Below are 25,432 nucleotides of genomic sequence, written 5' to 3' on the forward strand. Positions count from 1 at the left end.
CACCTCAGTTCCCTCATCTGTCAGATGGGGATGACAACAGTTTCTAATCTCACATGGTAATTGTGAAGACAGGATAACATGGTTCATGCCAGCTACCTTATAACAACGTCTGGCACTTGGTAAGCACTCCAATATTGCTCATCATCTAAGAGACAATACGCCAAATGTTCCTTAATTTGGGGGAAAGTCTCCCCTCACTGTTTCCTTACCCCCGTACCGCTACTGCAAGAGTATTGTTCATGGTTTGAGAACAGGTCCTTGGCTTTGAGGCCTAGCCTTAAAAGAAATCAGACTTCTGCTAAATATAGGGCAACCATATCATCCAAACTAGGACACTTTTGAGAGTGACAAAGAGTGCTATTAATAATTATGCTAGGACAACAGGCATAAATGGAGCATGTCCTGGGCAAACCAAGACCTAAGGTCACTCAAGTTTAACAGGAAATGAAGACTGAATGTGGACAACACTGTATTTATCTCCACTGCATTAGTGTAGGTACTAGGTGTTTGGTAAGTACAATGGGCGACAGTAGAGGTGGCTAAGAGGTGGCTAAGAACAACAACTTTTGCCCCACCAGTTGCATAAAATTCCCACAGGGTAGTAAAACCTAAGTAACCAGGATGGGACGGGAGGCTGGTTCATCCTTACTGCATAAACCCTCACTTGTTACACAAAGGCTAATACATAGCATAAACAAGTTTCTGCTAAATATTTATAGTACTTCGGAGACCAAATTGTTTTTAAGTACCCTCCAGTGGCACAGAAGCACCATTTGCACACAGTTGTAATTCTGAGTCAAAATCGGTCTTATTCATTCATCAGAACAGGTCCCCTATTGTTACGATGAGCTCTGGGTGTTATATGTAAGTGATGAATCACTTAATTCCACTCCTGAAACCAATATTGCACTGTATGTTAACTAATTTAAATAAAAATTTGGAAAAAAAAAAGAACAGGTTCCCTAAAGCTGTCAATAAGCCCATTTTAATTTAGTGAGCCTGGTTTGAGTGGGTATGTGTTTGAAAGATAAAAGTGCATTTCTTTACATACATTATCTAACATATTATATAACATATAATATAGAATTTCTATACTAATATTATTCCACTCAATGAGCTTTGGCTGTACTGTGCAATTAAATAGAGTAGGTAAAATAGAGCCACCAAAGAAACTCCAATCACAAAGACACACATAAAGTTTTGCACACTGGCATGAGACGTGATTTAATTGGACATTCCAATTTTTAATTCTATTTTCAAGACATAAGTGCTTAAAAAAAAAAGAAGGTCCAAGGTGTCTTTTAGTATCACGTGCTTAAAAGGAAGAAAATACAAATCAAGTTTTCCAAAAAGTTGCTTTAAATGTGAAGCCATGCTGTATGGAGAGCATAGTGATGGACAACTTCGTAAAGCCTGGGGAACTGCAGCCATCAGTATTAGTTGAGGCAACTTAGCTTAGCGTGGCAGAGAGTGGCGGTTCCCCCGCCCCCCCCCCCCCCGTGCCACTCCAGACGTACTTCTTGTGGTTGGGGTAGGCTTGCAGCCAGTGTGGAGACCAACAGTTTCAGCACAGGTTGTAAATTATCTCTATCAGCGACCAGAAAAATCACACGATCCGAAAGCTACTTACTGTGTGTTTCCATTTGCTCTAAGAGACATACTAAAAAGGTCGGCCATCCTCTCTCACTTCCACTCGCCTGTTTTCTATCACCCTACTTCCTATGCTCACTTATTCATGTACTCAAAAGATTGTCACTGGTTCTATGAGAATGGTTGAGAGAGCTCCCCATCCCCATCCCCATGCTTGGAGAGAAATCTGAAAAATCTGAGAGAAAGGACAGGATTGAAGTAGGGAGTTACCTGAGTGCAAACAGGGAAATGAGTAGAGTCTTTACACATAAATAAGGGGAAGGAGAGTGCTATGGACTGGATGTGTGTTTCCCTCCGAAATTCATACCTTGAAGCCTTAATCCCCAACGTGATGGTATTTGGAGGTGGGGGCCTTTGGAAGGTAACAAGGATTAGATGAAGTCACGAGGGAAGAGTTCCCATGACAAAATTAGTGCACTTATTGAGAAGGAGAAGAGATGAGAGTGCCCGCCCTCCCCCCCTTTCTCGGCCATGTGACGACACAGCAGGAAGGTGGCCATTTGCAAACCAGGAAGCCAGTCCTCACCAGGGACTGAATCTGCTGGCGATCTTGGACCTCTCAACCTCCAGAAACGTGAAAAATAAATGTTTGTGGTCTAAGCCACCCATTCTACAGTCTTTTGTTACAGCAGCCTGAACTAAGGCAGAAAGTTAGGAGAAGTGTTCTTCAAACAAGGCTACCTTAACATGGGACTAGGGAAAAGAACTTAAAGATTCCTCCATTACCCTCGGGGTGTCAGCCCTGGGGGGCCACGGTCACCACCATCCGCATAACAAACACATATTTACATAGCCTGCCCAATGTAGATACAGATAGATATACAGAAACATCGAAACTATTTACATTCAGAAAAATTCCCATGTATGCTTAGACACGCACCCAAATGCAGGCATTTACAAGAAACAGATAGATGCCCACGGATATCAAAATACACATAGCTACGAACACTCACTAGAATCAGGGAGTGAAAAAGCAAGTGAGGAGTTTAAGAACAGATGGGAGGGCAGTGAGTTGGTGGGTCCGGGGTTGGATGCTGGAGAAAGTGAGTAGGCGAGTGAGACAGAGACAGGTAAGGACCACCAAGGAAGGACTGCTTGGGAAGGCAGCTGTAGACTAGACTGCTGGATTCCTGTTTGCCAAAGACAGAGACTTCAATTGCCGTGTGTGCTGTGTGTCGGCCCACTCTTCAGAGGCAAAAGTTGGGTGCACAAGGCTCTCTTCAGGGCACTAACCTACCTCTGATTCCCCCTCTGCTCCCCAAGTGTAAGACACCACACAGGCATCTTCTCCCTTCGTTTTGGGAATCGGGCTCCTGACTCCTGGGTTATTCTGCACTTTCTGCTACAAATACATCTCAGAGTACCAGCCATCTTCATACAATGTGATTTCAGTTATTAATACAGAAATTCTTACATATAGATGCTGCACTAGCATTTTTTGATATTTCCCCAAAGGGAGAGTAGCAATTATGTATGTGGATACAGAGAAGGCAAGAACAGGGATGATAATTCTATACAGAAAGGAGTTCATCACTCTGGGGGGGGGGGCAACATGTGAGTAAAGAAGGAAACCATGACCTGGTACTCTCTTTTCCCCAGAAAAGGCACTTAGAATAGACACTTCCAAGTTATGGCAGTATAAAAATCCAGCAATTTAGGTTTACCCACTTGAAAGAATGTCCCAAAGCACCCATCACTCATTCACACAATGAAACTACACATGAGAAAAACCAAACTTTAGTAGTAAGTTATTATTAATACCTGCTCTCCAAACAGTAGTTAGAAAACTACGTTTGTAACAGACCTAGAGAATAAAAACACATGCAAACTCTCAGGAACTATGAAAGAATTAAGGCCTACGATGGAGTGCCTGGTGGGGAGCATGTTCCCCCAGGCCAGAGTTCACTTCTAAAGCAATTAGTTTGTCGAAAACGTTCACTCCTCTTGGGTGGGATGGGGTGGAAAGGGGCAGGGGAGGAGTGATCAGGTCAACACGTTTCAGTCTCATGCACAATCAAGCGAGGCAGGAACGAGCTGTCAAAAGGCTCCCAGCAGCCAGGGCCCAAAGGCCTCACTGCATGGCGCAGATGCTGTGGGGCAGGAACTCCTGCACGTAGGTGGCGGCTGCCTTGGAGAGGTAGGTCATGGTGCCAAACCTGCCACTGGGTGCACTGTCATACAGAAGAGTACAGATGCCAGACGCGGGATCCTTGGCCAACATGGTATCATCTGCACCGAGGGTTTTCTGTTTGGTTTTTAAGGGTGGGAGAACACAGGGGAAAGGCAAGATTACTAATCTACTGATTAAAGTCCTGATTAGGATAACTCTGAGCCTCCTCCCCATTGCCAACTACTTGGGTCTTAGGTTGTGTAGGTAGGAAGGGATCAGAGTTTGGCACAAACTGTTGAATATGGATTTCTGTACATGCATTTTTCACTAGATTCCCCCAAATCCTACGCATTATTTGTAAAGAACTGATTGTGTAGAAGTTTTGAAAGTTAAAGATAACAGTTAATTAAACGAGTTGTGTCTGTTAAGGGTCAAATGTTAATACCAACAAATCACCCCGGAGGGACTTTGGTCTGAATCTTTCTAGTACCATTGATTTCAGCTCGTATTATTTTATCTTGCATTTGATCCTGATTTCTTTCTAAGTCAACTTAATTCAAATAGACTGTAAGCTTTCCAAGCTAGAGCCTACGCCTAAAAGGGATCACATTATCCGATACATGGAAGAGTATCTTTTCTGGGGAAAAGAGAGCAATCCAGAATATTTAAAATTAGGACTGTCCTGGAAAATCAAAATAATTGTGATTTCTTTTGCATTCCCCCACCGTGCCAAATAGAATGAAACACCTATTATATATTTTGGAGATTTTCCTATTGACAAGAGTGCATGCCCTTCACCTTAGTATTCCTACTCTTCATCTGGGAAACATTTGGAAAGCTTTCGATAAGTAGTTTGCATTTATTAAATGTGGTTAATTTCCTGGAAGAAGGTATGTTGAGAAAAATTTTTTAAATGTAGAATTAAAAGTTTCACTTTAATATTTTCCTAGGTAAGTAGCAAATGCAAAAACCAAACCAAACCAAGGTAAAATCAAACCTTCTCTTTTCCTTAAAAGTCCAAAAAAGGATATGCTATCCAATAGTCTCTTATTAAGTCCTTCTTGCTACACAAAGTCATGTGATAAGAAGAATGAAATATGATGAAAAGCATAAAAGCCTCCTGAGTTCCAGGCAACTTTACCATCTAATACAATCGTAAAACACTTGGTGAAACACGGAGGTCATCCCACCGCCTACTTCTTTTGCCATCAGAGCTCAGAGCCACTCACTACAAAGGGGGACCAGAAAAGAGCTGAGGAAGAGGGCGCAAAAGAGTGACCTTGGCTTCATGAAGCTCTCTGAGTGCAGTCAGGTTAGTGTCAGACATTCTCCTTCGAGAAAACAACCGGGTTGCCGTTTGCCTACCTGTTCTTGAAGGAACAAGTCATTAGCAATATGCACTATTTTTTCCACGGCAATGATGCTTCCTATGCTATGAATTTCAATATCTGCCATCATAGTGAGGACAAGGATGGCTTCAACCAGAAGCTGGCGGTACTCGGGCTGAGGTACGCGATTCAGGACAGACTCCACATGAACAGAGAATTTAATCTCGCCTGGAGTCATCTGTGATAGAGAAAAAGAAAATCAGTTCCTAAGCACTCATCACTGGGGAGGCATCAATCACCTATTCTGAAAGGCAGTAAAAGCAATGTAGCCAAGAGTGCTGCTCAGTCTCCCTCAAAGTACCTGAGTGAGTATAAATTGGTTCAATCTTTTTGGAAGGCAGTCTGGTGGCGCATAACAAGAGTCATAAAAGTGTCAGTGCCCTCTAACCCACAATCCTATTTCGGAGAGTTCGTCCTAAGTTAATAATTCAAGAGAGGGGGAAAAAAAAAAGCCCCATGTGCAAGAGTGTTTATAGCAGCATTAGTCACAAGTGTAAAACTAAAAGTAATCTGAACACGGGAATGGTTGTGTAAATAATGGCACATCATGGTACAGCAACTTCATGAGTTTTTATAGAGTCATTTGAGAGAATAAATATGACGACTGTGCATAAAAGAAAAATCTAAGTGGAACTTAAAGTCGTATTCACATGATGACTAGAATTATGTAAAACAGTTATATCCTGTTAGATTAAAATGGGCAGGAAGAAATAAAAAGTTATTTTAGGGTGAAGGGGATTGAGGGATAAGTTTGGGTAAAACAGTATTGAGTATATACTTTACAGTGGCACTGGAGATTTGGACTTTAAAGACCAGGGTTCAAGTCCTGTCTTTGCCAGTTACTAGTTCTATGACCTTGAACAGTTTGTTTCCCTAAATTTGTTTCCTTATCTGTAAACCGGGAACTATGATCCCTTCCTTGGCTGTCTCACATACCTGTGTGAAGGTACTTTGGAGACTCGTAAAGATACCATTCAGGTATGCATTGTTATTAATTATACTAACATTCTGATCATGCTTAAAAGCAGAGAAAGGACAAATAGAGGTCACAGTGTTCTTTATTAGAGAAGAGGCCTCTAGGCAAGAGTAAAGCCCTGAAGCATAGCATTAGCTTTCTGTACCAGCCCGTCCAGCCATCATCTGCAACAACCCCAGTGTTTTTGAGAATTTTCCCACTATCCAATCTTACAATTCCTAATTTGCTAATTCTAGTTCCTTTGTTGGTTTTGTATAAAGGCGATTCTTTATCATTTCTATGTGATTGGGCGAGAAGGGAAATATAAAGGTACCCGATAATATATGTGTGTGGTTCACGGCAATGTTTTCCAACCATGGTTATCTATCAGACTCATTCTAAAGATTTTTTTTTTTTAAGTACAGATGCTCAGGCCCCATCCCTAGAGATTTTAATCCACTAAGTTGGAGATGGGCGCTCAGGTTGCTGTGACACATAGTTCGAGCTAAGGACCACTAGTTCAACATCTAAAAGTCTACAAGCATCCTACTAGAGAAAGGTGGGGGGTGGGCGCCTGGGTGGCTCAGCTGTTAAGGATCTGCCTTTGGCTCAGGTCACGATCCTGGGATCGAGCCCCGCATTAGGCTCCCTGCTCCCTCTCCCAATCCCCCTGCTTGTGTTCCCTCTCTTGCTGTCTCTCTCTCAGTCAAATAAATAAAATTTAAAAAATTTAAAAAAATAAAAATTAAAAAAAAAATCTAAAAAAAAGAGAGAAAGGTTGGGATGAGAAGGATGGGGAAATGAGAGACATTCTTAGATCTCTATCTTGACTGCCCTCTCCAACTCTGGCCACACTCACATAAACCAGCCTAATTTAGTCAACCACTAAACAAGGCTGTCCTTATATAATTAATATAACACATAATTGCTCTCTCATGTTCCCATTCTGTTTTTAAAAAACATTCTCTCCTTTCCTCCGATGCACTTCATTTTTAGTTGATTTGGAGTCATAGAACCATTACTTTGAAAAATGATCCCTGAAATACTTGAGCTACACAAACTATCAATCACACAAATGAGAAAGACACAGAATCTCACCTCTCTAGTGGTTGAAGAAGGAAGCACAAAACCTTCCACAGAGAGTCCGTGACACTGCAAAACAGCAAAAACATGTTGTCACTAAGGATATGCTGACAACTGGGGGCCTGTAAGAAGACACTTAGTATTTCTGAGTGTGTTCCATCAGGTAGATGCTGAGTAATCGCAGGCCAGTGGAAGGCCCTGCAGCCCAAGTGTCCTTGCCAAGGGGTTGTGATTACTATGTGGCAAGAATCAGGGGTGGACTACAGGACATGCAAGATTTACCCTCTTTTTAAAGGAATGGAAGGGATAGAGAAGGTCTACCTTCTGCGAGAGACTAGCCCCAAAGATTCAGAGACTACCCAAGAGGATATCATGCTAGGTCCCAGACTCATCACAAATTAGCTTTCAGAAAGATGTTTAGGCTGAAGAAAACTCAAAAGCTGCATTTGCAGACATGTATTACTCCATTTTCTAGTGAAGCATCCCCCGTCAGCACCCTTGATGATGCCCTCACCCTGCTGTACTTTTTTCCATAGTACTTGTCATCTTTTAACATTCTAGATAATTTACTTATTTAGTATGTTTATTATTTATTGCTTGTCTCTCCCTAGCAGAATGTAAGTTCCATAAGGACAGAGATTGTTGTCTATTTTGTTCTTTGCTGTATTGCTGTGAGCACCTAGGACACTGCCTAGTGCAACAGCAGATGCTCAAGAAATAGTACAGAAATGAATGATATTTCATCTTCTCTCTCGCCATCAACTCAATTATTAAAGAGCAATGGGAATTAATGACTTGCTATTTTAGATGTTAAGTAAATCAAAACAATACACAGTAAGCCACAGACAAAGATTCCAACCCCCAGACACTTCCATCTCATGTTCCATATGCCAAATAACAGTCTTTGTACAGAGAATTACCAGCTTGCAAACATATGCGCAAAGTAATTATGTTACATTCATACTCTAAAAGGAATGGAATGACAAAGCAGAGGGCATTTGTTTTTCCTCTTATATGAGGGTTCCAAGTCCAGGTTTTGATTCTACCACAAAATAGTCAATCTTCCCAGTCATATTTAAATGTTCCTTTTCTTGTAGTCTCAAGGCCTTGTGGTTTTGCACCTTTATCATAACACATCTTCGCTTTGCATCATAGCTGCTATTTATGAAGGTAACTATGGATTAAACTCCCTGGTGACAAGAACACATACCTTCCATGGTATCTGGGGCAGAAGAGCACTTACTACATGTCTGTGAAATTGAATTGCCATAGCCCAGGCATAACTGTGCAGATAAAATACCTGTCTGTAGAGGTTAGACGGAGGAAAGCAAGTTTTAAGTACTCATTGAAAAGAAGATTGCCAGAGCTGGTAGTCTGAGGATTCAACTTCTAGCTTTCCAAAAGATCACCTGTTTCTGTCCCTGGGAGAATATCAGTGCTAAGGGGAGAAACGTAACTAAAGGTTTTGAAGTCCTGGATGATATTTCCTTCAGGTCCTTGCCAAGGGTGACAAAGCTGAAAGTGGCACCCAAGAGACTATAAATGAGACCTATGAACGAGTACAGTGGACTTCTCGGCCCTCTAAAGCTGTCACAATCATAATGGTGTGATATCCCCTTAACTGTCTTTGGCAAGCTAGGCCTTTGAAAGAAAAACAAAAATTGGTCATGCCAACAGAGTCTTTGGACCATTAGCATCGGTATGATCTTGCATTTATTTAGTAGTTTTCATCCAAGAAAAAAATATAAGTAATAGCTGCTTACACTAACTCCCCAGATACCACAGTCATTTTACAATAGCGTTAGCACATTGCTACAGAAAACATTTCCACTCTACAGTAGCTACAAAGAAAGTGGCTCTTTGTTGCCAAATTTGATAAATGTATCACAATGTCCAACAATGCTCAACTATGGCCAAAAGCAGAGAAGCCATGATTTTTGAAATCTAATTTATAGACAACACCATAGCCATAGCAACAATAATAGAAAGAGACTGAATCATAAATAGTATCAAAATAACAAATCAACTTTGTTAATTAGGTCTTCTTCTAGGTTTTGTCCATATGAGCATATGATATTTATATAATTGTGGTGACGTCACAGTCATGTCATATCTCGGCCAAGGAGACTGAGGATATCAAGGGGGGAAAACAAAGAGATGTCTACAATGTGTTATTCTCACCTTCTGTAAAACTTTCCATACTTTTTGATAAAATCCAACTGGGACTCTGTTCAGTGCTCCATCTAGCCTTCTTCGGCGTTGCCACTGACCTTGACGATTATCTTTAGATGTGTGTTGAGCATATGCACGAGGAAAGGACCGACTACTTGAAGCCACAGGTGTTCCAGGTGACTTGGGACAAAAGGAGAGGAAAGAACATGAAGCAAAAGTCATCTCTGTTCCTCTGAACAGAATAATAAACACACTGTAGAATTAGAAACCACATAATAAGTGTAACATCCAAGATAGAGAGATTACAGTGAAGCCAGTAGACAATGTAAATGGATACAATCCTTTTTAGAAAGCAATCTAGTGATATTTAAAAGGAGCCATATAAATACTGATCATCTGGGAGGTTTTTAGCTGTCTCTTGACTTGGTTATCTCTCTGTTAAACTTCTAGCTGTTCTATGGCTTAGTTTGTTGCTTTCAACACAAGCCTCAATCAAATTAAAAGAACTGAAATCAGACAAAGCATGTTCTCTGATTACAATGAAATTAAGTTAGAAATTAGTAACAGAAGGAAATTTAGGAAATTTACAAATATGTGGAAATTAGACAATACGCCCCTAAATAACTGGTGGTTTAGGAAAGGAATCACAAGGAAAATTAGAAAACACTGAGATAAATGAAAACACAACATACCAAAACTTAAGGGATGTGGCTAAAACAGTGCTTAAAGAGAAATTTATGTTATAAATACTTGTATTAAAAGAGAAGTAGGGGCGCCTGGGTGGCTCAGTTGGTTAAGCATCCAACTTTTTATTTTGGCTCAGGTTATGATCTCAGGGTTATGAGATCAAGCGCTGCATCATTCTTTGTGCTGGGAGTGGAGCCTGCTAATGATCCTCTCTCTTCCTCTCCCTCTGCCCCTTCCCCCACTTGTGCGCACTCTCTCTCTCTCTCTCAAAAAAAAAGATGTTTTTTACTCTTGCTACTTTTGATCAGCATTGTACCAGAGGTTCTAGCCAGTGATATTAAGCAAGAAAAGGAATAAAAATCATCCAGAATGGAAAGGAAGAAGTAAAACTACATCTGCAGATGACATGATCTTATATAGAAGGAATTCACAGAAAAGCATTAGAATACATGAGCTCAGTAAAATTGTACAAGATCAATATAAAAATCAATTGTATTTCTAAATAGTAGCAATCAATGATCTGAAAATGAAATTAAGAAAACAATCTCATTTAAAATAGCATCTGGGGGCGCCTGGGTGGCTCAGTTGTTAAGTGTCTGCCTTCAGCTCAGGTCATGATCCCGGGGTCCTGGGATGGAGCCATTCATTGGGCTCCCTGCTCCACAGGAATCCTGCTTCTCCCTCTCCTACTCCCCCTCCTGCTTGTGTTCTCTCTCTTGCTGTGTCTCTCTGTCAAATAAATAAATAAAGTCTTAAAAAAATAGCATCTGAGAGAATAAAATACGTAGGAATAAATTTAACAAAAGAAGTTGTAAAACATATACTCTGAAAACTTTAAGACATGTTGAAAGAAATTAAAGAATGGAAAGAAATCCCATGTTCATAGGTCAGAAGACTTAACATTGTTAAGATGGCAATACTCTTGAAATTTATCTGCAGAATCAACACAATCTTCATCATAATCCCAACTGGATTCTTTGCAGAAATTGACAAGCTTACCCTAACATTCATATGGAAATTCAAGGGACCCATGATAGCTAATACAATCTTAAAAAAAAAAAAGACCAAAGTTGGAGTTGCCTTAATCTCTTCAGTTTAAGAAATCTGAAATCATAGGCCATTATATTATGAATCATTGATTTAAACCAAGGAAATTTAATTGGAGATCAGTCTTCCTAAAATATAACCTTCATGAGGGCAAGGACCATATCTGTTTTGTTCTCTATTGTATTTCCAGTGCCTGGCACGAAATTGGCACTCAATTAATATTTACTAGATAAATTAATAATCAGAATAATAGCCGATCCAGTGGTTTTCAAACTTAAAAGTGCATCAGAATCACCTAGAAAGCTTATTTTATTTTTATTTTTATTTTTTTTTTACCTAGAAAGCTTATTAAAACACAGATTGCTAGGCCTCACCCAAGCCTTTCTGATTCAGTAGGCCTAGGGTGGGGACAAAGATTTTACATTTTTAAGAAGTTCCCAGGGGATGCTGATACCATCTAGCACAGTGCCTGGCACATAGTAGGCATGCAATTAATTAGAGTAGTCGAAAGAATAAATGTATAAACAGACACTTAACAAATACTTATTAAATTGAATTTTACTTTCTGAAATGGAAAAGAGGATGGAGTTGAACCCCCTTCCCTGCCCTTTTGGGAAAACAAATGGAAAGATTTTTACCCCCATATATGAAGTTGATTTATACTTATTTTAGTTCTTGATTCATTTGTTTATCTTTTCAGTCAGTCAGTATATGTCATGACTTATGTAACAGCACACTCAAAGCACTTGTGATTGGTATATAATATAACAGCAGTTACCAGAAAAGACGGTGACATCAAATCTATACCCAAGGGATGACCACCACTGGACTATAAAAAAAAAAAATTGAGAAAATAAGATTTTAAAAGAGATGAGGCAAGGCAAACATTCTTTGTGTTTTTAAAAGTTATTAGTAGAGTAAAATTACAGACAATTCATGTCCCTAGCCAGCATGTTATTTAAAAAGCTGATAAATAGCCTTACTCTAGGGGGAAAAAACCAACAACAAACTATGTTTAAAAATATTTTTTCCATGATCAGAAAAAAGGGTATTGGTGAGTGGTAGAGAAAAGGACTTAAACAATACAAAATACCAGAGAGGCAGGTAAGGATGGAAATCAATAATTAGAAATTAGAAAGTAATGAACATTTAGGGCTCTCAATCCTTGAAATTACAGTCCTAATGATCCGGGCTCTTACAGTCCTATAGGTAGTGGATGTGTAAAAAAAGAATTAAATGATATAGCTGGATAGGTCAAGTTCTTAATATCATAGTAATCTAGCTGGGAACATGGACTTCAAGTTCTAAACATATAATGAACTTGTAAGTAATACTGTGTGACTATAAACAACTGTAAAATGTTTAACCAATCACCCTTGGCCAAAACAGGGATTGTTTACCAACATCAGTTTAACTCTTCAGTATGAAGCATAGTTCTTTCACCTTTCAGATAGGAAAATGTTCAGATTATCCAAATATTCTGTGAAAAAACATGTAGTAGTGAACATTTTTCTATTACAAAGCCCTTTCTTAGTCCATTCAGTTCTTGCCCTTGCATAATATAAATCTGAAAAGTTTCCTTCAAATTGAACTTCAAGCATTGGCTTCATTCTTGTCCTAAATGGTTTGGACTCCTACAAAACCCCAAACAAATAAAATTTCCATTTGGCCTCTCCTCCTCTGGATGGGCTTTAATTCTTCAAGCTACTGTAAATCAATTTTGAAGGCAGGAGGAGTAGTTTTAAGATTTTCATAAAAAGCGCTACTAGGGGAGACCAACTCAGTACCTTCTCAACTCAGAGACCCTGAAATCACATGATTTCCCAGAGTTTTGAAAGAAGCTATGGAAGCTTATGTTAAGTATTTCATCGTAGAGCACAAAAATTTGCCTATTCTCATCTGCAGGGTAAGAGGCGACCAAAAAAAAAAAAAAAAAAAAGAGTAAGAGGCTACAGTATGATATTTGAGGACTCCTACCAACTCCAGGGTGATTTAGATGTTTCTTCCTCTATGTGTCCATACACTTTTTGTCTACCTCTATCATGACAATGATAAAAATCTAATTTGGGGACAATGCCTGAAAGTAGATTTTTAAAAAGGCTCTCACCTAATCTGGTGTTCTCTCTAGTACCTGTTCTTAAAAGTAAGGAATTGAAGTCTAGTTTCATAAAGAAAATTAAGTCCAAAATTACATGTTAATTCTAACAAGAGGAATTCAGGGTTTTATATTCTTATTATCCGAAACAAATTACTTCCCTCCTAAAATTAGCAAAATAGTTTGGTCCAGAAAAGGAAAGCCATCTGTAAAATGAATGCTATGAAGGAGAATCAAACAAGCTGCTGTGTGGTTTGTTATCTTATTTGTAAAAAGGCCATGAACTCATGCATGTCATATACATGCCTAAAGGTAGGTTAAATTATGTTAAAGGGTCCCTAGTTGTTTCACCTGACTCTCAGTTGAGATAGATAGTCTATGAAATTCCACCTGAAAAAAAAATGTCTCTGATTAAATGCAGGATATGAAACAAAATAAATGATCCCAACAAAGTCTGATTCCAAAAGAATGTTCTTGAGCATGACAATATCCCAGCTCATCTCCCAAGATATCCCAAGATGTCTTACCTGCTTTATCTCACTTTTTAACTGCATTATCCCAGTTCGTTCTGTTTTGGTTGCCCCAACAGCACCAATCTCGTGGATAGAAATAGCAGGGCTAACATTTGAATCGGTGGGACGAACTATATAGCATGACAGGTTAAAGAGAAAGAGAGGATAATCAGGTTCCAATTATTTTGCTCCACCACACTTAAAAGACTTAGATATGTGTCCTCCTTTTATATTAATAATAATCAAAAGTAACCAACCAACTATAACCTTGCTATTCAAAGTGTGGTCTATCAGCATCACCTAGGAGCTTGTTAGTAGAATCTTGGGTCACCCTCCAGGCCATCAGTTTGCATGTTAGCGAGTTCCCCAGGTGATTCTTATGCACAGTAAGGCTTGAGAAGCACTGCTTTATAACTTTCTTTTACCACTCTGGGGTCTAGTATCCATCGTCTGACATTATATATTTATTTTATCCTAAGCCTAAAAGTTGAGCATGAGAGATAACCTTTTTAATTTGCCCTGTTTTAGGTAACTTATACCAAATACCACTGCCAAACCACCAAGTGCAGGTGGAGGATTAATTTGTGACGGACCCCAAGATGTGTCTGAATTCAAAGGTGAAAGGATATGTCAGATGCACTGTAACAACTACATACACATAGACACATCACTGTAAATGCTACTGAATTACTGTCAAATGGAATACAAGAAAGTTTCAAGTTATATGGGTTGTTAGTTGTCCTAAAGTGTAGATTTAGGATAATGTAAAGGAATAGATAGTTCAAAACAAAACATGGTAGCAATCCACTTAGGTGATATATCATTTAAGGAGAAAAAAGAGACATACAGTAGTTTCCAAATTTTGTTCCAGAAGACAGCTTTGCTTTTAACTGTTGCATATAATGGGGTTCTATTTAGTTGGGGGAAAGGTTCCTCTGATAAAAGAAAAACATTTTAAAATCAATGAAATGAAACTAACACTCTGAAATGGAAATGCCATTACTCAAATCTTACCACTTCGTTCCACTCCAAACTCTTTGCCACTGAGAATGTGATGCAGGAGGTTCTTCAAGGCCGAAGGACTGAGATTCATTAGGCTGTCTGTGGCTTCCTCAGCTAGTCATCAGAAATGTTAGGACATTGTTAGTGTATAGAAATGCAACTGATTTCTGTGCATTGATTTTGTATCTTGCCACGCTGCTGAATTCCTGTATGAGTTCTAGCAATTTTGGGGTGGAGTCTTTTGGGTTTTCCACGTAGAATGTCATGTCATCTGCAAAGAGTGAGAGTTTGACTTCTTTGCCAATTCGGACGCATTTTATTTCTTTTTGTTGTCTGATTGCTGAGGCTAGGACTTCTAGTACTATGTTGAACAATAGTGGTGAGAGTGGACATCCCTGCTGTGTTCTTGACATTAGGAGAAAAGCTCTCAGTTTCTCCCTGTTGAGGATGATATTCACTGTGGGTTTTTCACATATGGCTTTTATGATATTGAGGTATGTTCCCTCTATACCTACACTATAGAGAGTTTTAATCAAGAAAGGATGCTATAGTCTGTCAAATGCTTTTTCTGCATCTATTGAGAGGATCATATGGTTCTTGTCCTTTCTTTTCTTTTCTTTTTTTAAATATTTTATTTATTTATTTGAGAGAGACAGAGATAGTGAGAGAGAGCTCGAGCAGGAAGGAGGGGGAGGAGCAGGCTTCCCGCGGAGCAGGGAGCCCGATGCGGGGCTCGATCCCAGGACCCCGGGATCATGACCTGAGCCGAAGGCAGAGGCTTAACCATCTGAGCCACCCAGGCACCCCCTTTCTTTTATTAATATGGTGTATCACGTTGATTGGTTTGCGAATGTTGAACCACCCTTGGCGCAAAGGCAAGGGAAGCAAAAGCAAAAATGAACTATTGGGACTTCATCAAGATAAAATGCTTTTGTACAGCAAAGGAAACAGTCAACAAAACTAAAAGACCATCTACAGAATGGGAGAAGAAGATATTTGCAAATGACATATCAGATAAAGGGCTAGTATCCAAAATCTATAAAGAACTTATCAAACTCAACTCCCAAAAAACAAATAATCCAGTCAAGAAATGGGCAGAAGAGGTGAACAGACATTTCTCCAAAAAGACATACAAATGGCCAATATACACATGAAAAAAATGCTCAACATCCCCCAGCACCGGGGAAATACAGATCAAAACCACAATGAGTGGGGCGCCTGGGTGGCTCGGTAGGTTAAGTATCTGCCTTCGAGTCAAGTCATGATCTCAGGGTCCTGGGATCAAGCCCTGAGTCGGGCTCCCTGCTCAGTGGGGAGGCTGCTTCTCCTTCTCCCTCTGCCCCTCCCCCCACAACTTGTGCGCTCTCTCTCTCTCTCTGAAATAAATAAAATCTTAAAAAAAAAAAACAAACCACAATGAGATACCACCTCACACCAGTCAGAATGGCTAAAATTAACAAGTCAGGAAACAACAGATGTTGGTGAGAATGTGGAGAAAGGGGAACCCTCCTACACTGCTGGTGGGAATGGAAGCTGGTACAGCCACTCTGGAAAACAGTATGGAGGTCCCTCAAAAAATTGAAAATAGAGCTACCCTTTGATCCAGCAATTGCACTATGGGTATTTATCCAAAGGATACAAACATGGTGATTCGAAGGGGCACCTGCACCCCAATGTTTACAGCAGAATTATCAACAATAGCCAAATTATGGAAAGAGCCCTAATGTCCATCAACCAATGAATGGATAAAGAAGTGGAATATATATATAATGGAATATTACTCAGCCATCAAAAAGAATGAAATCTTGCCATTTGCAATGATGTGGATAGAGCCAGGGAGTATTATGCTAAGTGAAATAAGTCAGAGAAAGACAAATACCATATGATTTCACTCATATGTGGAATTTAAGAAACAAAACAGATGAACACAGGGGAAAAAGAGAGAGAAAACAGACTCTAAAGAACAAACTGAGGGTTACTAGAGAGGATGGATTAAATGGTGATGGGCATTAAGGAGTACACTTGTAGTGATGAGCATTGGGTGTGGTATGTAAGTGATGAATCACTAAATTCTAGACCTGAAACTAATATTACACTGGATGTTAACTAACTGGAATTTAAATAAAAACTTGAAAAAGATAAAAAATAATCACAGTTATTAAGAGCTTACTACATGTAGGTCATAACTTTAAACAATGTTAGTAACAAACAGTTATGACATGTACTTGACCTTGAAAAGCTGAACAGCTATTTGGGACAGATTACATATGTAAACAAGATAAACCATAATAAAACATGTTAGTACTAAGTACCAAATGAGAAGTATAGACAATAAATGCTTTGGAAATCAGAGGAGACATCAATCTCCAAGGATGGTGACTGATAAAATTAGTGGGAAATACTGTGAAAGTAGGAGGTAAGATTGTTGAGGTTTTGAATATCAGAACCAGGGATCTTGACTTTATTGTATGAGAAGTAAAGGGCCTTGGTTTTGATGAAGCCACAGGGAAAAAAAGATCAGTAATAGGCAATTAAAGGAAAGTGAAGAATGTTTGGTTTTTTTTTCTTTGTTGAGGTTTATTATTAAATAATTAGACCCTAATAAAACATCCCTGCATACCATAGCTAGAGAATATATATATGTGTATATACAGACATATGTGTGTGTGTGTGTGTGTATAATGCAATACATGTAATCCATAACAATGTGCTAAACTGGAAATCATTTGGAATCAGGCAGACTTGGACTCAAATTGTACTATTTACTAGGCAAGTAAAGTTACTATGTAACTTTAGGCAAGTTATTTAATCTCTCTGAGATTCGGATGATTTATTTAAAAGAGGAACAAAAATATCTTCTCCAGAGGGTAGTCATAAGGATTAAATGAGATAATGTTTGTAAATATAAAGCAAAAAAGCACAGAGTCTGACATATGGTAGATAGAACATAATCATTCGCTCTTTTCCTTCAAAGGGTTATTTTAATATAAATTATCTTATGTAATTCAGGTTAGACTCAAGCCAATAAATTTAGCTACTTGTTAATAGCTCAATTAAAAGCCTTTCGGGGAAAGGTAACAGAAGTAATGGCTAAAATTGAGTTTTGCAACTCTAATTTCATTTTTGTATGCAATCTCTATCTCTATTTAATTTTACCATTCTTATTGAAATCAAACAAATACCAATGGAAAAAAATAGTCACGCCACGGGGGTCCCTTTCCCTCCCTCACACTTTGTACAATTTTGTGCTGCAGCTTCCACAGGCCCCCGCTTTTCTTCTAACTAAACCTGTTACCTTGCCAAATACACCTACAGTTAATTTCAAAGAGAGTCCTGTCAGGTAAATATCAATAGAAATAGGGTGTTCCTTTATTTGATCCTGTTGTTGACTAGACAGAATACTGACAATATGATCAAACTGATGTGGCGACTTAATCTGGGGTCAAGAAGCTGCACTACCAGGGCGCCTGGGTGGCTCAGTGGGTTAAGCGTCTGCCTTTGCCTCAGGTCATGATCCCGGGGTCCTGGGATCCAGCCCCGCATTGGGCTCCCTGCTCAGCGGGAATCTTGCTTCTCCCTCTCCCTCTGCCTGCCGCTCCCCCTGCTTGTGCTCTCTCTGACAGATAAATAAATAAAATCTTAAAAAAAAAAAGAAGCTTCACTGCTTGAGTCAGAATGAAACCCAGTCTGTCCCACTCAAATTCGATGCACACTTAGGCTCACGCTAGGAGTTGGAAGGCATGTAATTTGGAGTGCAGAGCCCCCAAGAGGTGGAATTGTGAAGTTGCAGAACGAATACATAAATCTGTCATAACACCAGTCTCGTGGTTTGTATAAATAGAGGTTGACTGTACACAGCTTCTGAGCTACTGATAAAATGTTTTCTCTTTCTTTGCCTCCTGATCCCAAACTCAATAGCCCTACATTAAAAGTGAATTCTGCCAAAAATAGTTACTGAAAGGAGTACCTGAGCATCGAAGGGAGTGGGCCAGTTCTGTTGCCATAACTTGTATGATTAGACCAATTCGAAGTCGAAACATTTCAGCAAAGAGGCCAGGCTGAGTTCGCATATACATGGCTAGATATACCATTATTTCCTGTGCATGGAATGAATATAGAAACAAATATGGTCCAGGTCTCACAAAGCCTACCTGGTAGGCTTTGGAAACTGCCAGATCAATTGAAAACAAAAATATCAATCACCATTTTAGACATCATAATTCTGCTCACCTGTGTAAGGATTGAGATGCTCATGTCCCCTTCACTGGCTTCATCTATCAGCTGAGTGAGCACTTCATAGGGCAGAGGTCTGAGGGAGAAGACCGCGAAGAAAGACAAAATTCTGTGACTATTTAAGCTTAAATACACGGAGAATATAAAAAATCTCCTCCCAGCTCCAAGTCACCGCTTCAACGTCCCATCATAGCTGGTAGCATTTGGTTCTTTCAGTCTTTAAAGTTCATTGCCTCCCCAAACCACTTTGGCCTATATCAACTCAGGAGAGCTCTACCCTCTCCTCTCTAAAGCTGGATTGCCCTTCTCCTTCAAACTTTTATTTAAAACTCACCCCATGAGGTCCTTCCAGATCAGTCTTTCATGGTTAATTCTTAACATATGACAAGTAACTATTATGGCCAGAAAGTAATAAACTTAATTTAAGCTGTGCCTTCTGGAAACCATTTTATTACTTTATGATCACACCTTAGTTACATTGATTTTCTAGTTTCATCAGTTTACACACACACACACACACACACACACACACACACACAGGGGTATGCCGACCTCTTCCCATACTTCTGACTCTCCTGTTGATACTAAGCACTCTGGAGGAATGGGGCTTGGACAATGCCATCTTCTTTTGGATTGCCACAGTAGTGGCAAAAATTGATCTGATTTGTGATAAGAAGGTTCTGTTTGCTCAGAGTAAGGCACTATGTTGAATTATGTCTTGTCAAAGTTCATATATTGAAATCCTAGCCCAGAGTCCCTCAGAGTGTGACCCCATTTGGAGATGAGGTTTTTACAGAGGTAACTGAGTTAGAGTAAGGTCATTGTGTGCCCTAAACCTTTATGCCTAGTGTTCTTACATAAAAATTTGGGAAATTTGGACACAAAGACACATATAGAGGGAAGAAATGTGAAGAGACATAGGGAGCAAACAGCCACCTAAAAGCCAAAGAGAGAGGCCTGGAAGAAAGTCTAGAGTATAGCGGATTTTTTGTGGGTGCTAATTCTAGTTGCCCGCCCTGTTTTGGACTGCTTTTGGATGTGAGGTTTGGGAAAGAGGGTAAGTAAAAAACAAGCACAAAAACAAAAACCATCACCACCACCACCACCACCACCACCACCACCAAAAAACCCCGTAAAATGCAAACTCCATTTGCGTACTACTTCTTGTGGATTTACTCTTTCATTTACTCATGCCCTGTCATTATCAACATTCTCATGCCAAGTGTCTCTGACAGAAGCCCACACAGGTAGGCCCTTATCATCCAGTGACAGATTAGGGCAAGAGAACTGTGGTCAGTCCACACAGCTCCTGAAAGGCTCAGAGAAGCTTGATCAAACCCAACCAAAAACCATACTCACGCAGAGATGGTCTTCTCTCGAGGTTCTGGAGGGAGTCCCACTGTCAAATGTTTCTGGTGGGAGAGAAGAGCTGTGCAGGCCTAAGAAGAGATAGCATAACAGCATTATCCTTCCCATAACACCTCAGCTTTCCATGACAGTTATTCTTCTCAGTCCACAGACCTTTGCTTCCCCTTAATTTATTGACACACCAAACCCTCTTTCTCAGGAAATACCATGTAGATCAGAAGAGAGAGATTTTTAAGAAGAAACAATGAGGTATCTTTATCTCCTAAGAGGTAAGAACTTCTAGCCTACTGCAAATTCTTTCTTGAGCTGTAGAATTCTTATCGTTTATAACATCTTATCATTTATAAACTTCAGTATTGTATATTTGACATTCACAAACAAAAAGCTAATTGAATATCAGGAACTTTATGCGGGAAAGACAACATCTCAAATGATTAGATGCTCTGGTTGCCTTAAAAACCAATTATGGAAACCAATTTTTAAAAAGCACCTCCATTTAGACTTGGTATAAATTCAAGAAGAATTTATAGTACCTCATCAAGTGCTTCCACCTTCTTTCTTAAGATTCCCGAGATGTATCGGATCAGGCCCCAGTGACGAATTTCTCCAACTTTGCCATACAGTTCAGTAAGCAGCTCTCGGACTGTCGTACCCACTTCATCATATAATTCAGTGTCCCAGTCTGGTCCTCTGGAATGTTAAAGAAAGGCCTATGTTAATTATAAGTAAAGCTGCTGGCAACAATCATTTGTTTCAGTGTTATAATGAATGTGACTGTTTTTGATAGGTCTCTCTCATTAGGAAATAAATGTATTTTTACCAAGAATCCTTGTAAATCCATGATTAGTAGTCAGCTCTGAAACCCAAATACCTAGACAAGAACAAGTCTTAGTTTCAGCTGTGCTTTGACAAAATGCATTCTTTTACCCTCTTCACAGGCTTCAACATAGCTGAAAATAAAGTCAAAGACTTAATTTAACTATTGAAAGTTCAGAAAGGGGCGCCTGGGTGGCTCAGTCGTTAAGTGTCTGCCTTCGGCTCAGGTCATGATCCCAGGGTCCTGGGATCGAGTCCCACATTGGGCTCCCTGCTCAGCAGGAGGCCTGCTTCTCCCTCTCCCACTCCCCCTGCTTGTGTTCCTGCTCTCGCTGTCGCTCTCTCTGTCAAATAAATAAATAAAATCTTAAAAAAAAAATTAAAAAAAAAAAGAAAGTTCAGAAAGTATGCTACACTTAGGAAACTAAGAGAGATAAAAGGAAAGGATGTGTGCTTATTTGTAAAGGATGCATATACATTATTGTTGTAAAGATTACTATAACACAAGTCAACCGTGAAGTATCATAAAATACATGTAAAGTGCTACGAAATTGAGAATTTAATTTATGATGAAGGTAGATTATTTATTAAACAACGTTAAGACAATCAAGTAGCCATCTGAAAAAGAAGCTGGATTCATGCCTTACACTGAACATCAGAATTCCAGATATATCAAAGATTTAAATGTAAAGGTACTAGAAAAAATATGGGAGAACTACTTTATAACTTTGGGGGCAAGAGGACTGTTTAACTATAACCTATGCACAAGAAGCCATAAAAGAAACAGTGATGCATTTATATACATAAAAACAACAAAATTCATACTGCAGAAAACCACTGTAAGCCAAGTCATAGGACAAATTACAAACAGAAAAATATTTGCAATTCATAGGCCAATTTCCCTAATATATAAAGAACTTCAACAGGGGCGCCTGGGTGGCTCAGTTGGTTAAGTGTCCAACTCTTGATTTCAGCTCAGGTCATGATCTCTGGGTCATGAGATTGAGCCCCACGTTGGGCTCCACGCTCAGCGGGAGTCTCCTCATTCTCTCTCCCTCTCCCTCTGTCCCTCACCCCGCTCATGCTCTCTCTCTCAAAGGAAGAAAGAAAGAAAGAAAGAAAGAAAGAAAGAAAGAAAGAAAGAAAGAAAGAAAGAAAGAAAGAAAGAACGAACTGCAACAAATATAGAAAATTAAAAAAAAGAAACAAAAGACACAAAAGAAAATGTCAAATACTGATGGATTTTTTATTTTTTTAAAAAGATTTTATTTATTTATTTGAAAAAGAGAAAGAGAGAGAGAGAGCACGAGCGGGAGGGAATGGCAGAGGGAGAGGGAGAAGCAGGCTCCCCTTTAAGTAGGGAGCCTGACTCAAGGCTGGATCCCAGGACCCTGAGATCATCACCTGAGCTGAAGGCAGATGCTTAACCTACTGAGCCACCCAGGTGCCCCAATACTGATGAATTTTAAATATAGGAAAAGGTGTTTGATCTCATGCATAGTAAGAAAAATTAAAATTAACACTACACCAAGATAACACTTCTTAAAATCTATCATGTTGTCAAAAATTTCCAAATTTGATAACACTGCATTGGTAAAGTTTTGGGAAAATAGGTACTCTTGATATATTGGTGGTGGGAGTGAAAATTGGGACAATCTCTCTGGAGAGCTATTTGGAAAAATATATTAATATTAAAAATCTCTATATTCTTTGATCTAGGAATTTTAATTCTGGCATATCTGTAGGATAGACTCCACACATGAGAAATGATATATGCCATGAGGTTATTTGCTATAGCATTGTTTGTGATAGTGAATGATGGGAAACAACCCAAATGTCCCTCAATAGGAGACTGGTTAAACAAATTATGGTATGTTCAAACAATGGAATGCTATGGAACTATTAAGAAAATATGATGTAGATCTAGATTGTGACAGATTGTATGTTTTAACCTGAATCAAATAATGTTCCATCTAACACGCTCTTCTTTCAGGGTGACTTTTACAGTCCTCCCGTGAAGAAGGTGGGTCTGTGTTCCCTCCCCTTCAACCCAGGCATGCTTGTGACTAAGTTGAAAGTGCGGCTGTATGATTTCTGAAGCTAGGTCATAAACGTTAAGGCATCTTCCACTTGGTCCTTTGATGGGGCACATACTCTTGGAACCTAGACATCAGGCTCTGAGGAAGTAGAGAGACACATGGGGGAGGTCATTTGTAGGTGTTCTGGGTGACAGCCCCACGTGAAGTGCCAGTCAACAACCAGTATGAACCCCTAGATATATGACTGGACAACCTCATGGTGACTTCAGCCCCAGATGCTGTCGGACCACAACTGAAGAGATCCCAAGTGAGAACTGCCTAGCTGAGCTTGGACGAGCTCCAGAACTGTGACAGATAATTTAAATACTTTTTGCTTTTATTATCTTAAGCCACTGAGTTTTTGGGTTATTTGTTAAGCAGTCATAGATGAATGGGATATATATGTAATGAATTTCAAGATAAATAGTTTTAGTGAAAAAAAAGCAAGGTACAGAACAGTGTATATACTATGCTTCCATTTGGTGAAACAGGTGTAAAATTATACACATATATGCTTTATTTACCTACATATGCATAAATTGTTCCTGGATGGATACACAAAAAACCAATAACACTGATTGCCTGGGAGTTGGGAAACCAGGTATCTGGGGACCAGAGGTGGAAGAAAGACTTTTTATCCTTTCCCTGTATCCTTTTGTACTTTAAAAAGTTTGAGCCATGATAATGTATTATCTATTCAATATACTAAATTATAGTAAATATATACTATATATAATGTATTTAATATGCTTAATGTATTAAAAATAAATATGAATTTAATATGTTAAATATATTTTTAAAAACACAAAATAAAAAGTACCATAGGAAGAGTCAATAATGGATTAAAAAAAACAGTGAATGCAAGTTTGAAGAGTAACAGGATATTTAGTTTCAAAGTATATCTCCACAAGATACTTTTCAATTACAAAGTGCAACCCCAAAACTTTAGAGTGGAGGAATGTGGAAAATACTACCTTAACCAAGTGATAAAACCAGCAATGGGACTCATCAACATTATGTGCCCTCTTGATATGACACACTGAGAAGAACTCAGCATGACTTCAGTGGTATTCCTGCCAAAAATGCATAACCTGAATTTATTTATGAGAAAACACCAACTGAACCAAAATTTAGGGACATTCTGTAAAAATAATTCATCTGTATGCTTCACAAATGCCAATAACATGAAAAATAAAGGCTCAAGAACTGTTCCAGATTAAAGGGGACTGGGGACACACGAGAGTTGAATGAAATGTGTAATTTAGATTTTTTTTCGCTGTAAAGATATTACTGGGACAACTGGCAAATATAGTCTGTAGATTAGATAATAGCATTGTTTTTTTTTTTTAAAGATTTTATTTATTTATTTGTCAGAGAGAGGGCACAAGCAGGGGGAGCGGCAGGCAGAGGGATAAGCAGACTCCCCACTGAGCAGGGACCCCCTACGTGGGACTTGATCCCAGGACCCTGGGATCATGACCTGAGCCAAAGGCAGATGCTTAACTGACTGAGCCACCCAGGCATCCTGATAATAGTATTGTTCTAACATTAATTTTCTTTTTTTTTTTTAAAGATTTTATTTATTTATTTGACAGAGAGATAGAGAGAACAAGTAGGCAGAGAGGCAGGCAGAGGGAGAGGGAGAAGCAGGCTCCCCACTGAGCAGGAAGCCCGAAGCGGGGCTCGATCCCAGGACCCTGGGATCATGACCTGAGCCGAAGGCAGCCGCTTAACCGACTGAGCCACCCAGGTGCCCCAATTTTCTTTTTTTTTTTTTAAAAAGATTTTATTTATTTAGAGAGTGTGCATGAGTGGGGGAGGGGCAGAGGGAGAGAGAGAGAGAATCTCAAGACTCTGTGCTGAGCAGGGAGCCCAACGTGGGGCTCCATCTCAGAACCCTGAGATCATGACCTGAGCTGAAATCAAGAGTTGGACACTCAAACAAATGCACCACCCAGGTGCCCCTAATTTTCAGATTTTCGCAAATGTACTGTGCTTATGTAAGAGAATTCCTAGTCTTTAGGAAATACACAATACACACTCAAATACTTAGGGGTAGAAGGGGATCAGGTCTGCCACTTACTCTCAAATGATTCAGAAAAACATATGTATGTGATGATGATGATGATGACAGAGAGAATGAGAGAGAGAGAGAGAGAGAGAGGGAAATTAAACCTGAGGAATCTGGATGAAGGATATCCATAAATTTTTTTTGTACTATTCTTACAACTTTTCT

The 25,432-nt window shown here is 39.3% G+C and overlaps 1 protein-coding gene across 10 annotated transcripts in view; it reads right to left on the reverse strand.

The window, feature by feature from the left end:
• Window positions 1-1,193: 1,193 nt before the first annotated feature.
• Window positions 1,194-25,432, reverse strand: part of PHKA1 (phosphorylase kinase regulatory subunit alpha 1) — a 142,713-nt gene continuing 118,474 nt past the window's right edge. For 7 of the 10 annotated variants that reach the window (XM_064574255.1, XM_064574256.1, XM_045879589.3 and 4 more), the window contains 12 exons: window positions 20,836-20,992; window positions 20,294-20,373; window positions 18,932-19,010; window positions 18,669-18,798; window positions 14,714-14,815; window positions 13,715-13,830; window positions 13,539-13,577; window positions 11,871-11,921; window positions 9,368-9,538; window positions 7,202-7,255; window positions 5,126-5,326; window positions 1,194-3,895 (listed from right to left, as the gene is read on the reverse strand). In XM_064574255.1, coding sequence (XP_064430325.1) covers window positions 3,722-3,895; window positions 5,126-5,326; window positions 7,202-7,255; window positions 9,368-9,538; window positions 11,871-11,921; window positions 13,539-13,577; window positions 13,715-13,830; window positions 14,714-14,815; window positions 18,669-18,798; window positions 18,932-19,010; window positions 20,294-20,373; window positions 20,836-20,992 — 1,354 coding nt within the window. In that variant the 3' untranslated portion in view covers window positions 1,194-3,721. The remainder of the gene's footprint in view (window positions 3,896-5,125; window positions 5,327-7,201; window positions 7,256-9,367; window positions 9,539-11,870; window positions 11,922-13,538; window positions 13,578-13,714; window positions 13,831-14,713; window positions 14,816-18,668; window positions 18,799-18,931; window positions 19,011-20,293; window positions 20,374-20,835; window positions 20,993-25,432) is intronic. The other 3 variants (XM_045879582.3, XM_045879608.3, XM_045879557.3) reach the window with 2 other exon arrangements.

This window comes from Mirounga angustirostris, unplaced genomic scaffold (genome assembly GCF_029215605.1).
Source record: "Mirounga angustirostris isolate CCGP_5_RB_7025 unplaced genomic scaffold, mMirAng1.0.hap1 SCAF_11, whole genome shotgun sequence".
NCBI classification, from domain to species: Eukaryota; Metazoa; Chordata; class Mammalia; order Carnivora; family Phocidae; genus Mirounga; species Mirounga angustirostris.